A 14426-nucleotide genomic window follows, 5' to 3' on the forward strand; every position below is an offset into this window, starting at 1 on the left:
GTTGCTGAGTTATCATAATGCTTTAGCAAATGTATTATACCAGGGGCGTTGGAAGACACAATGTAAGTAACCTAATTTGTGTCTCTCTAACTGCCCTGAATGCCTCGGCTGATCCTACAGCTATTGTATGCAGCAATCATGTTGATGAACCAGATTTATGCTGTTAGCACCGAGGTGGTGTGCCCTAGTAGGAAGTCCATTGTGTCCAGCTCACCCTGATCTAACATAACTAACATGAGAATATTTACTTCTACTAAGCTTCCCAGTAGAGCAATGAAAACAGTCAAGCATCCCAGAAAAGTGCTCAAAACACCTCATGTGAACATACAGTACCAATCAATAGTTTGGACACACCTCCTCATTAAAGGGTTTTTCTTTATTTTAAATTTTTTCAAAACTATGAAATGACACATGAAATCATGTAGTACAGTCTTGGCATTCTCTCAACCAGCTTCATGAGGTCACCTGGAATGTATTGACCCCTCCTGTCTCAGCCTCCAGTATTTATGCTGCAGTAGTAGTTTATGTGTCGGGGGGCTAGGGTCAGTTTGTTATATCTGGAGTACTTCTCCTGTCCTATTCGGTGTCCTGTGTGAATGTAGGTGTGCGTTCTCTAATTCTCTCCTTCTCTCTTTCTCTCTCTCGGAGGACCTGAGCCCTAGGACCATGCCCCAGGAATACCTGACATGATGACTCCTTGCTGTCCCCAGTCCACCTGACTGTGCTGCTGCTCCAGTTTCAACTGTTCTGCCTTATTATTATTCGACCATGCTGGTCATTTATGAACATTTTAACATCTTGACCATGTTTTGTTATAATCTCCACCCGGCACAGCCAGAAGAGGACTGGCCACCCCAAATAGCCTGGTTCCTCTCTAGGTTTCTTCCTAGATTTTGGCCTTTCTAGGGAGTTTTTCCTAGCCACCGTGCTTCTACACCTGCATTGCTTGCTGTTTGGGGTTTTAGGCTGGGTTTCTGTACAGCACTTTGAGATATCAGCTGATGTACGAAGGGCTATATAAAACATTTGATTTGATTTGATTTGATTTCAATTAACAGGTGTGCCTTGTTAAAAGTTCATTTGTGGAATTTCTTTCCTTCATGCATTTGAGCCAATCAGTTGTGTTGTGACAAGGTGGAGGTGGTATACAGAAGATAGCCCTGTTTGGTAAAAGACCAAGCCCATATTATGACAAGAACAGCTCAAATAAGCAAAGAAATAGTATAGTCCATCATTACTTTAAGACATGAAGGTCAGTCTGGAACTTTGAAAGTTTCTTCAAGTGCAGTCGCAAAAATCATTTAGCGCTATGATGAAACTGGCTCTCAAGAGGACAGCCACAGAAAAGGAAGACCCAGAGTTACCTCTCCTGCAGAGGATAAGTTAATTAGAGTTACCAGTCTCAGAATTTGCAGCCCAAATAAATGCTTCAGAGTTCAAGTAACAAACACCTCTCAACATCAACTGTTCAGAAGAGACTGTGTGAATCAGGTCTTCATGGTTGAATTTCTGCAAAGAAACCACAACTAAAGGACACCAATAATAAGAAGAGACTTGCTTGGCCCAGATACATGAACAATGGACATTAGACTGGTGAAAAACTGTATTTTGGTCTGATGAGTCCAAATGTGAGATTTTGGGTTCCAACCGCGTGTCTTTGTGAGATGCAGAGTAGGTGAACGGATGACCTCTCCATGTGTGGTTCCCACCGTGAAGCATAGAGGAGATGTGATAGTGTGGGGGTGCTTTGCTGATGACACTGTCAGTGATTTATTTAGAATTCAAGGCACAATTAAACAGCATCGCTACCACAGCATTCTGCAGCGATACGCCACTCCATCTGGTATGCACTTAGTGGGACTATCACTTGTTTTTCAACAGGACAATGACCCAACACACCTCCAGGCTGTGTAAGGGCTATTTGACCAAGAAGATGACGTGCTGCATCAGATGACCTGGCCTCCACAATCACCCGACCTCAACCCAATTGAGATGGTTTGGGATGAGTTGGACCGCAGAGTGAAGGAAAAGCAGTATAAGTGCTCAGCATATGAGAGAACCCTTCAAGACTGTTGGAAAAGCATGCCAGGGGAAGCTGGTTAAGAGATTGTCAAGAGTGTGCAAAGCTGTCTAGGCAATGGGTGGCTTCTTTGAAGAATCTAAAATATTTTTGGATTTGTTTACACTTTTGTGGTTACTACATGATTCCATATGTGTTATTTAATAGTTTTGATGTCTTCATTAATATTCTACAATGTAGAAAATAGTAAAAATAAAGTAAAACCATTGAATGAGTGACTGTGTCCAAACGTTTGACTGGTACTGTATATAGCTTAAGAAATAAGGTTTGTGAAGTTAATGACTTGCTAGTAACAGATGACAATCATATTCTGACTATCTCTAAAAGTCACTTAGACAGTACCTTTGATGATACAGTGGTAGCAATACAAGGTTATAACATTTACAGAAAAGACAACTGCCAGTGGTGGAGGTGTTTCTGTTAATATTCAGAACCCCATTCCTGTTAAGATTAGAGAGGATCTCATGTTAAATACTGTTGAAGTAATATGGCTACAGGTTCATCTGCCTCACCTAAAGCCCATTGTTGTGGGAAGCTGCTATAGACGACCAAGAGTGAACAGTCAGTTTCTGAATAACGTGTGGAATGCCTGATAATGTATGTGATATCAAGATAGACATACATGTTCTGGGTGAATTAAAAATGGTCTGGCTTTAATCAAGCTGCCCACTCAAGAAAAAGCTTCAAACTGTAACCAGTGCCTGCAACCTGGTTCAGGTTATCAGTCAACCTACCGGTGTAGTTACAAACAGCACAGGAATGAAATCATCAACATGTATTGATCACATCTTTACTAATGCTGCAGAAATGTGCTTGAAAGCAGTATCCAGATCCATCTGATATAGTGATATAGTAGTCATATCTAGGAAAACCAAAGTTCCCAAGGCTGATGGATTGATGAGGAGTTGAAAATGTGTATGTTTGAGAGGGATGAAGGCAATGGATCGGTAAGTAAGTCTGGCTGCACAACCGATTGGCGAACGTACTGAAAATTGAGAAATAATTTGACTAAACTGAATAAAGAGATGAAACTACACTATGAAACAAAGATAAAGGACAAAGAATGATAGTAAAAAGCTTTGGTTCACCTTCAATGAAGTTGTGGTGAAAAAGGCAAACTCGGCTCCATCATTCATTGAATCAGATGGCTCATTCATTACAAAACCGACTGATATTGCAAACTACTTAGATTTTTTTCATTGGCAAGATTAGCAAACTTAGGCATGACATAACAGCAACAAACGTTGACACTACACATCCAAGTATATCTGACCAAATGATGAAAGACAATAATTGTAGTTTTGAAATCCGTAAAGTGTGTGGAAGAGTTGAAATAAATATTGTCTATCAACAATGACAAGCCACTGGGGTCTGACAACTTTGATGGAAAATTACTGAGGATAATAGTGGACGATATTGACACTCCTATTTGCCATGTCTTCAATTTAACCTTACTAGAACGTGTGTGCCCTGGAGGGAAGTGAAAGTCATTCCGCTACCTAAGAATAGTAAAGCCCCCAATCAGCCTGTTACTAACCCTTAGTAAAGTTTTGTTAAAAATGGTGTTTGACCAGATAAAATGCTTTTTTTACAGTAAACAAAGTGACAACAGATGTTCAGCACGCTTATAGGGAAGAGCATTCAACATGCAACGGCACTTACAGTTCACAAATGACTGATGATTGGCTGAGAAATTGATGATAAAAAGACTGTTGGAGCTGTTTTGTTAGACTTCAGTGCGGCTTTTGACATTTTCGATCATATTCTGCTGCTGGAAAAATGCATGTGTCATGGCTTTACGCCCCCTGCTATATTGTGGATAAATAGTTACCTGTCTAACAGAACACAGCGGGTGTTATTTAATGGAAGCCTCTCCAACATAATCCAGGTAGAATCAGGAGTTTTTTGTTGAAGTAATTCAGTTGTACAACTGACTAGGTATCCCTCTTTCCCTTTCCCCAGGGCAGCTGTCTAGGACCCTTACTTTTTTCAATCTTTACTAAAGACATGTCACTGGCTGCAGTTAGTTTCAGAAGGTGTGGCAAGAAATAAGTTAGTCCTAAATCTTTCAAAAACTGAAAGCGTTGTATTTGGGACAAATCGTTCACTAAACCCTAAATCTCAACTAAATATTGTAATAAATAATGTGGAAATTGAGCAAGTTGAGGTAACTAAACTGCTTGAAGTAACCCTGGATTGTAAACTGTCATGGTCCAAACATATTGATTCAACAGTAGCTAAAATGGGGAGAAGTCTGTCCATAATAAAGCGCTGCTCTACCTTCTTAACAGCACTATCAACAAGGCAGGTCCTACAGGCTCTAGTTGTGTCGCACCTGTGGTCAGGTGCCTCAGAGGGGCTTAGGAAAATTGCAATTGGCTCAGAACAGGGCTGCACGGCTGGCCCTTGGATGTACACAGAGAGCAAACAATAATATGCATAACAATATCATAGTAGAGGAGAGATTGACTATATCACTACTTGACATGTTTAAACAACTAGCACACAGCTCAGACACCCATGCATACCCCACAAGACATGCCACCAGAGGTTTCTTCACAGTCCCAAAGTCCAGAACAGACTATGGGAGGTGCACATTACTACATAGAGCCACGACTACATGGAACTCTATTCCACATCAGGTAACTGATGCAGCAGTAGAATCAGATTTTAAAAACAGATAAAAATACACCTTATGGAACAGCAGGGACTGTGAAGCAACACAAACATAGACACAGACACATGCATACATACGCACTAGACACACAAACACATGGATTTTGTGTTGTAGAGATGTGGTAGTGGAGTATGGGCTTGAGGGCACACACTTAGTGTGTTGTGAATTCTGTTATGAATGTATTGTAATGTTTTTAAAACTGTATAACTGCCTTCATTTTGCTGGAACACAGGAAAAGTATCTGCTGTCTTGGCAGCAGCTAATGGGGATCCATAATAAATACAAATAGAAATACAGATGATCAACAATGTACCGCTTATTGTTGACAGTAAACAGTACATTGTTAATCCCATGTAAAGGAGTTAGTCAGATGAACTGAGCCATAGGGATTTTACTCCCTGCACCACAAGGCAGAGAGATGGTGTGACTTTAAAGAAATGTAGAAACATATTAAATCATCAACCATTGACTTTTTATCATCCTGTCTATAAATGACTGAACATCCATAGCCAGTTCAGACCAAACAGCAATGTGTTTTTTTTATTATTATTATTTTTTTATTTTTTTTATTTACCTAGGTTGAGGGGATAGGCCTCCCCTATAGCATTCCCATGTAAAGAGATGTCAACACAAACACATCCGAACAAGAGAGGGGGAATAAGATTCACAGTTCATACATAAAATACATTTATTTGCCATTTCCCTGCTTTCGTCTGCAAGCGGTGTCCTTCACGATCCATTTGACCCAGACAGCATCCATCTGTAATATTAAATCTAGAGATACATCTGTGTGGGGTTGTATGTAGGCGAGATAGAGAGGAGGAGGGTAGGTGGAAGAGAAGAGGCAGGGTTAAGTCATGCCAGTTTGGCCCCTGCCTAGGTCTCTACATGATGCCACAGGAGGACAGGGGGTTGGCGATCTGGCAGGTGCAGGCTGACTGGCAGTACTGGCGCACCGTCTGGTAGCAACTCCGGTCGGCCTCCCCTCCCCACTGCACCGGGCCGTTGGGGTCAGAGGGCAGCCGGCTCAGGATGCTGGTGTTAATGGCCAGGGCAGCCAGCCCATAGTCTGTGAACAGCACCGTCTCACGCCTGCATGTGGGGCACGAGATGAACTTGTACTTGGGGCAGGACTCGTAGAGGATCTGCAGGCACTCCTCACACACCGAGTGTAGGCAGGAGAGGATGCGAGGACGCTTGCCAGTAAAGTTGTAGGTGTGGCCGCAGGTGGGGCAGTCTAGGGGTTCACAGGGCATCACGGGACCCGAGGAGGAAGAGGAGGTGGAGGAGGACGTTGAAGAAGAACGCAGCACGTACTGGTTGACTATGACATCCTCCATCTTGTAGTGGAACTGGTGGTAGCAGATCTCTGCGGAGCTGGCTTTGCGCTGGGCCAGGTAGCTCTCCTTGCGGCCCATGGGGGCTGGGGGAGATGAGACCATGGGTCTGGTGGGGGCCAGGTCAGTGCAGGTCACCTCCATTGCAAGATCCCTGCAGGTCATGTCCAGGGCTAGGTCACTGCATGCCTGATTGACTATGATCTCTCCCTCTCCCCCTCCGTCCCATGCCACCCGTGGGGGAGGGGCAAAGCGAGGTTGGGTGACAGGCACCGGGCATTCTCGGGGGAACTTCTCTGACTGGATGATCTTGACGGTATCCATGGGGATGGTCACAGGCTGTCGCCTGAGGCAGGACATGGACATTAAGCGTATTTGGGTGTCTGTCTTTTTTTAAGAGAGGATGCTATGGCTGGTTTAGCGGGCGATGCCCCTGGCTTGGGCTGGGAGTAGGTCGGCGCTCTGAAGTGACCTGGGTGTGTCAAAGTCAGCCATTAGAGGGGACGTGGGGGCGTATGATTCTGTCCATTTTTCCCACGTCTGTTGTGCTGTTACCCTGAGTCTTTATGTGGGACAGAAGGACTGAGGACTAAAGCCAGAGCCCTCAAACCTGGAGCAGTGAAGAAGACGTCCCTATTAGACAGAAATACTGTCCTTTAATAACACTACTGATAGACAGGGATAACAGTCCGTGCCTGGTAGTTAGTCAGCTTAAAACTACTCTGTGCAGTCTTAGATATACAATAAAGATATTTACTGAATATTCAACCACAATAGCAGCTGAACAACAGACAGGTCTCAACACATCAGCACAAATGATATGTTTTCAGTGATAACACTCAATAAATAATCTTATATGTACATATATATAGATGCTCACATAACACTACAGGGTTGTGAAGAATTATACTCTCTCAAAATGGAGAGCTCAAGCAGCAGGGGCTGTTCAGTAGTAGTTCAGTCTACTGTCTTACAGCATCCTGTGGCTTGTCAGGGGAAACTGACACAAACAGGGCTTGGGGCTAGCTTGTTTCTAGGTGGTTGCTGCTGAAACCAGTACTTTGTTCCTGTTTCTAGCTGAGGCTGTGGAACAGCCTAGTGTGTGAATGTGTGTGTGAACGACCTGTATACACTCAGACTAGAACCTCCACTCTTCCTCTCTCTGCCTGTGCTTTTGGTTGAATATGGTTTTGTGACCTTTGGCCCCCTTGGTTGGGGTCTCATAAGGCGGAGTTATTTTTTGGGAGGTGTATCAGAGACAATGGAAGGCTCTTGGAATGACTCCCCTGCCCTTAAACACACCCCTCCTGAATTTCTCTAAGGAGGGAGTGAAGGGGTGCTCCCACTAGTCGACAGATGAAGGTCTCCAGGGAGGTCCTTTCTTCGTCACGGTCTGTGTGTCTGTCCCTCAGAGGTTCAGAGTGACAGCAGTGACCTCAGACTGTCAGATGGTGTGACTGTTATCCTCTTTGGCTCAGTTACCTGAGGAAGGAGAGGAGAGTTTGATTAAACACCATCCATCAAAGTAAATCACACATTAATATGCTATTTGTGATCCCCATTAGCTGCTGCCAAGGTAGCAGCTACTCTTCCTCGGGTCCAGCAAAATTAATTCTATTATACATTTAAAAAATAGGACAAAACCTTATGACTATGTATAATTGTTAACGTACGTTATTGCAACACTGTATGATGGATGTGGACAGATGTGGATACTCTCTCTATTTTAAGAAATATTAAGAATAGAACACCCTCCTTTGAAATCCTTAACTGTGGAGAAGGCGCTCTATTTGTCAAAGTATACTGGGGTTATAGAACGCTAGTTTTCTGAAAGAATTATGAGTCTGTGTTTCTGGTCTCCTCATGCCTCTAGCATCCTGTCTACCCTTATTATCATCCTACTATATGACACATGAAAAAGATTCATGTTTGGTCAGAGGCAAATGAGCAAAACAATTGGCAATCATCAGTGTGTGGGTAGGTTTCATTTCGAGTGGTAATGTGCATTATGTAGGTGGCGTAAATGTACGATTGTTTGTAGTACTATGTCTGTTTCCAAGTTAACACAACAATGGAGGAAAATTACACATATTTTCTCTTCCACACAAGGCTCTCAGTAGACGTGATGCATGAAGATGGAAGGAGAGTGAGGGAGTTGACCTACATGCTGCGAAAGAGCGAGAAGGAGAGAGAGAGTGAGAGAGAATAAAAGGGAGTGCAACATTGGTCCAGGTTTCTATTTATGGCGTCTTTATCTTTCACTGTGGTTTCCTGCCCCCAACCTCCTCTGAAGGTTCACACAGAGTGAAAGAGCTATACCTTTACAGGCGGAAATACCCTAGCGAATTAACCCTCAAACCCCAACACTCAAACACACTCTCTCTTTTCTCTCTCCCTATATTCACATTCCCATACAGACACTTAAAACATCAGCTACACTACCCCACTGTGTTCCAATAGAGCATCTAAGCTGAGCAGGCATGTGTAAATTCTCCTGTATCTCGCTGATGAAAACATTATGTTGTCTCTGATTGTGCTCTTGTATCTGACCCCATTCAGTGACAGAGAGGGCCGTTAGCCAGTGTCACTCACAATTTCTCTCAATGCGTTCCACCGGCACTGCAGTGCCGCAATGCTTCTTCTTAAATAACAGCTTTCTCGCCCTTTCTCTCTCACACACATTCGTTCACAAACCCACACACTGTACACAGCCATGCATGCTCTCACTCCATTTCACACTAGCATCTGCCAGGGCAAGGCCAATATGTGCCATACAACACATTTCCCGACCACGTATTATCACTTTATGATATGTAGCTAATTCAAGTAAATTTGTGTTCAGGGCATATGTTTTATAATTGAGGTAGAATATTATTCAATAATTCCCTTCAGTGTCCATTCATCCAGCCATACCCCCACACACCAGCCTGCTCTCATGGTTGCAGACACAAACAACACACCTGATGTATGTATGTATAATCATATGGTCCTTTGTAGCTCAGGTGGTAGAGCCTGGTAATTGAAACACCATGGTAGTGGGTTCAACTCCTAAGACCATCCATATGTATATATTTTTTTTTTGCCAATTGTGTGCCGCCCTATGGGCTCCCAATCACGGCCGGTTGTGATACGTCCTGGAATCAAACCAGGGTCTGTAGTGACGCCTCTAGCACTGAGATGCAGTGCTTTAGACCCCTGCGCCACTCGGGAGTCCATATGTAAAATGTATGCATGACTGTAAGTCACTTTGATATTATTCATAACAGGTCAGTCAGAGGGAGCTGTCTTATGATTGAGGTAATGGACCAGAAACATTCAGGCCAAGGATCCTCACAGCATCACAGCCTTGAAAATTAATAATCTAAAATTAACATCTCATTTGGCGACAGTGATATATAAATGGAAGCTGATGAGGAAGGAGGCCTCGTGCTGAGGTGCGACGTTAGTACCTTGGGATAGAATTATGTAAGAGGCTCATCTCAGAACCAGACTCAGTATTAACACGCATAGAGGAGGGTTATAACTGTACCAGCCCTACATCAGTCAGTCAGGCCTATGTTGTTAAGATACCAAGGCCCTCTGTCTGGCTGGCTGTCTCAGGCCGGGCCAGCCCAGCCCAGTACAGTCAGCTAGTCAGTCCGCCCACCCAAGAATTAAACTAATGAAATCATGTGCTGCATATTTGTTCCTGTCAGCAAAAACAAACAAGGGAGGGAAGGAGATAGCAGAGCTCAAGCTAGAGGAGAGATCTGACAGGTCATCTCAGCAAACAACACGCATCTCTTTCAACCAACACGCACAACACATACATTCCTACATAAGTACACATACCCACACACACACAGAACACCAATAACATTTTCACCTTCATTCTGTACACAAACACCACCCATGATATTCCAGGATACACACATTGAATTGACAAACATGCGTGCAAAAATGCTATTAAACGCTAATAAGCCAGACTACTTCTAGTCTCATATTTCATGGACGCATTAAAGATGCAGGACTATAAATACACTGTGTTATTCACATCTAATGTGCACGTTAACACAACAACAACAAAACAGCCTGAACATTACTACCATCTTCCACTCCCCCGTTCCTCCTCCCTCCATTTGCCTCCACACACACACACGCACTGCCCAGTCCAGCTGTCTCCCTCACACGACCTCCTTGATGTATTCCACTTGTGTGGTGAAGAGAGCAGGAGAAGGGTACCATGTTCAGAATGAGTCAGACACTATCAGCTGGCTGTCCCTGCCTCTATCCTCTACTGTACCTCTGCATCTCCATAACACACGCCTCACCCAGGTGACCTGAACTGGACTGGGCCAAATAACTTGTTGAACGGTGCCTGTTCCCCTATAACACACACAGCACTACTACACAGATAATGCTGGCTATGTTCTGTTTAGTGTCCACAGGTCTGTCTTGCTGATAAAGGCATCAGCATATCTCTGCTCTACCCTGTGGGGGTTATGATGTATTATGATTATGTAAATGGTATGATGACCTTAGAGCTCGCTGTGGACAAATCCCCAGATTTATCCCTGTTGACTGATGCACATCTGAATAAAATGTTGCATTTAAATTGACTGTGAATTCCATAAAGCACTGCTTTACTGCATATGCCGTTGTTGATTAGTATAAGCCTATATCATGTTGATGATAACTATTTGCTCTCTCTAACTCTCTCCCTACCTCTCTCTCTCTCTCTCTCTCTCTCTCTCTCTCTCTCTCTCTCTCTCTGTCTCTGTCTCTGTCTCTGTCTCTGTCTCTGTCTCTGTCTGTCAGAGCTCGACAGTGTCAACTCCAGCAGAACAATAATAGATCCTCCTGCATGGCCGCGGGAAGATGTTTTGAGCTGTCGACGGAGGGGCGGTGGTCATTACTATTATTACATATAGATTATTATATATAATACTACTCAAAAGATGGACGCTTGTTCTTTCAAGGGTTTTTCTTTATTTTTACTATTTTCTACATTGTAGAATAATAGTGAAGACATCAAAACTATGAAATAACACATATGGAATCATGTCGTAACCGAAAAATCTAAATATATTTTAGATTCTTCAAAGTAGCCACCCTTTGCCTTGATGACAGCTTTGCACACTTGGCATTCTCTCAACCAGCTTCAAGGTAGTCACCTGGAATGCATTTCAATTAACAGGTGTGCCTTGTTAATTTTTTGAATTTATTTCCATCTTAATGTGTTTGAGCCAATCAGTTGTGTTGTGACAAGGTAGGGGTGGTATACAGAAGATACTCCTATTTGGTGAAAGACCAAGTCCATATTATTGCAAGAACAGCTCAAATAAGCAAAGAGAAACAACATTCCATCATTACTTTAAGACATGAAGGTCAGTCAGTCTGGAGCTTTGAAAGTTTCTTCAAGTGCAGTCACAAAACCCATCAAGCGCTATGATGGAACTGTCATTCACCACAGGAAAGGAAGACCCAGAGTTACCTCTGCTGCAGAGGATAAGTTAATTTGAATTGCCAGCCTCAGAAATTGCAGGCCAAAAAAAATGCTTTACAACATCAACTTTTCAGAGGAAACTGCGACACCAATAAGAAGTAGAGACTTGCTTGGACCAAGAAACACGAGCAATGGACATCAGACCTGTGGAAATCTGTCCTTTGGTCTGATGAGTCCAAATTTGAGATTTTTGGTTCCAACCGCTGTGTCTTTGTGAGATGCAGAGTAGGTGAACGGATGATCTCCGCATGTGTGGTTCCCACCGTGACACATGGAGGAGTAGGTATGATGGTGTGGGGGTGCTTTGCTGGTGACACTGTCCGTGATTTATTTAGAATCCAAGGTACAATTAACCAGCATCGCTACCACAGCATTCTGCAGCGATGAGCCATCCCATCTGAAATAGCGCTGAGTGGGACTATCAATTGGTTTTCAACAGGACAATGACCCAAAACACACCTCCAGGCTGTGTAAGGGCTATTTGACCAAGAAGGAGTGATAGTGTGCTGCATCAGATGACCTGGCCTCCACAATCACCCGACCTTATCCCAATTGAGATGATTTGGGATGAGTTGGACCGCAGAGTGAAGGAAAAGCAGATAACAAATGCTCAGCATATGTGGGAACTCCTTCAAGACTGTTGGAAAATCATTCCAGGTAAAGCTGGTTGAGAGAATGCCAAGAGTGTGCAAAGTTGTCATCAAGGCAATGGGTGGCTACTTTGAAGAAACTCAAATATAAAATATATTTTGATTTGTTTAACACTTTTTTGGTTATTACATGATTCCATGTGTTGTTTCATTGTTTTGATGTCTTTACTATTTTTTTTACAATGAAGAAAATCGTAAAAAATTAAGAAAAGCCCTTGAATGAGTAGGTGTGTCCAAACCTTTGACTGGCACTGTATAAATATTGATTTATCAGGTGCAGCACTCCTACTTCCTGCGGCTATGCCCTCCTGACACACAGCCGCATGAAGGATTTATGAGGGACGTGTAGAGCAACATATGGTCAATCAATATTCCAGTGGCCATATTGATTGGGCAAATAGAGTTTTGCGGCATGCAGACCGACACTGTTGCTGTGATAAGGATGGAGAGGGAGACAAGTAACAGAGATGAGTATGAGCTGAGTGATGGAGGCTACATTGTGTATCTGGGGAGCTTGGTTTGGTGGCTCAGTTAGTAAGTAAGGAAGGAGCAGGTTTGGCGCGGCAGCAGCGTGTGGGAGTGGTGCACCAGCAGCAGTTATGCAATCGCAGCATGGCAGCAGTACGCAGCTCTGCACTCTGACTGCAGTCAGCAGCGCCAGCCCAGTGCATGGTCAATATGGAGATCCCTCAGTGCTGCTGACTGCTACACAACAGGAAGTTCCAGACAGGTCCCCTTACTCCCCTCTCTCTCCCATCCCTCTCCAGAGAGATCTGAGATACCCCAAAGATACCCTTTCCCCTGCAGTCAACACACAATGGAATATAGTAGACTGAATCTGACCCCCCACCAGTTGTGTGCGTGTGCATAGCGGGTGTGTATTTGTATGTCTAAGCCCGTGCATGTGTCCTTGTGATGCAACGACTCTCTCAACCAACCTGAAATGCACAAACCGCAATAAAAAACGCACGTGCACAGACACAAACATCATGCACAGACCTCCCTCAGTGTACACTCACACATTGATGGATCCTAGATCAATCCTTTTACCTGTGTTGCTGGTCAGTCCTGTCATATGGTCCTCCCAGTTCTCCAACCACCTTGCCAAGCCTGCTTCTTGCTGTGTGTTGCTGATTTTGGAGATTACTGTCCTGGACATACTGTCTGTCCTGTGTTGTGAAATGACAGTAGTCTTGTTACAGGGTAGAGCTTCACTGTGCATGTAATGGCCCATGCATCTGAAAGCAGAACAGATGATGTTTTGCCATAAGGGAGGAGGAGGAAGAAGAAGAAGAGGAGGAGGAGGAGGAGAGGAGCAAAGGAGACAAGGTGCTCATTCCTGTCTGAGACCCTGAGAGGATAGATGATAGAGGTGGAGGGAGGAAGGTAAAGATGAAAGAAGGGAAGGTAAGATGGAGCCTGAGCTGTCAGAGGGTGGGTGCATCACTCCTTCCTTCAGCAACAATGATGGAGGACAGAGGCTGGCGGTGGAGCCCTCTTCTTCTCCTCCTCTGTTCCCTTCGTCCTTCACACTCCCTCCCTCTCTCCCTTTCCTCTGTGGTGTGGCCCAGCGGTTGCTAACGGCTCTCTCTTCATCCCTCCTCCTTTCTCTCGGTCTGTCAGTCTGCCAAAGAGGTTGTGTAATTACTTGAGCTCCTGTGATGTCTCTCTGAGTATCTTCCTCTCCTCCTCTCTTCTCTGTTTCTCTCTTTCTATCTTCCTATTTGGTCTCAATAGGAGCCTCGGGTCTTCAGGTATTTACTGCTGTCTTTCTTCCTTCCTTTCTTCTTTTATTCTCCTCTGTTGTTGTCTTTCCCTCAGTGCCGTCTGTGCTCCCGTTCTCCTTCTCAGCTTCTGTCAATGTGCCTCTGTGCATACACTCACACACACGGGCTCACGGATACTCTGTTTACGTCTCTCTCACCGTATGTAACTTATATGTCTCTCTCTCTCTCTCTCTCAACCTGAAAATGTCTTGATGCTTTCTCCTCCCCCTCTTGCTCTTGCTCTCTCTCTCTCTCTCTCTCTCTCTCTCTCTCTCTCTCTCTCTCTCTCTCTCTCTCTCTCTCTCTCTCTCTCTCTCTCTCTCCCTCCCTCCCTGCCTTTCTCTCTGCAGTCTCCGCTGCAGTGCCTCTGCAAGCCGGATCACGTTTTCTAGTCGCCAGTGAAAATATTTTAGCCAATGTGGGCCCTGACA

General features: G+C 44.1%; 1 protein-coding gene across 1 annotated transcript; it reads right to left on the bottom strand.

The window, feature by feature from the left end:
• Window positions 1–5270: 5270 nt before the first annotated feature.
• On the bottom strand, window positions 5271–14207 carry LOC110509884 (RING finger protein 208). The gene is made up of 2 exons (XM_021591065.2): window positions 13280–14207; window positions 5271–7576 (listed from the first exon to the last, which is right to left on the bottom strand). Exon 2 carries the CDS (start codon window positions 6458–6460, stop codon window positions 5642–5644), a length of 819 nt encoding a protein of 272 aa, XP_021446740.2. The 5' UTR covers window positions 6461–7576; window positions 13280–14207; the 3' UTR covers window positions 5271–5641.
• Window positions 14208–14426: the final 219 nt, after the last annotated feature.

This window comes from Oncorhynchus mykiss, chromosome Y (genome assembly GCF_013265735.2).
Source record: "Oncorhynchus mykiss isolate Arlee chromosome Y, USDA_OmykA_1.1, whole genome shotgun sequence".
NCBI lineage: Eukaryota > Metazoa > Chordata > Actinopteri > Salmoniformes > Salmonidae > Oncorhynchus > Oncorhynchus mykiss.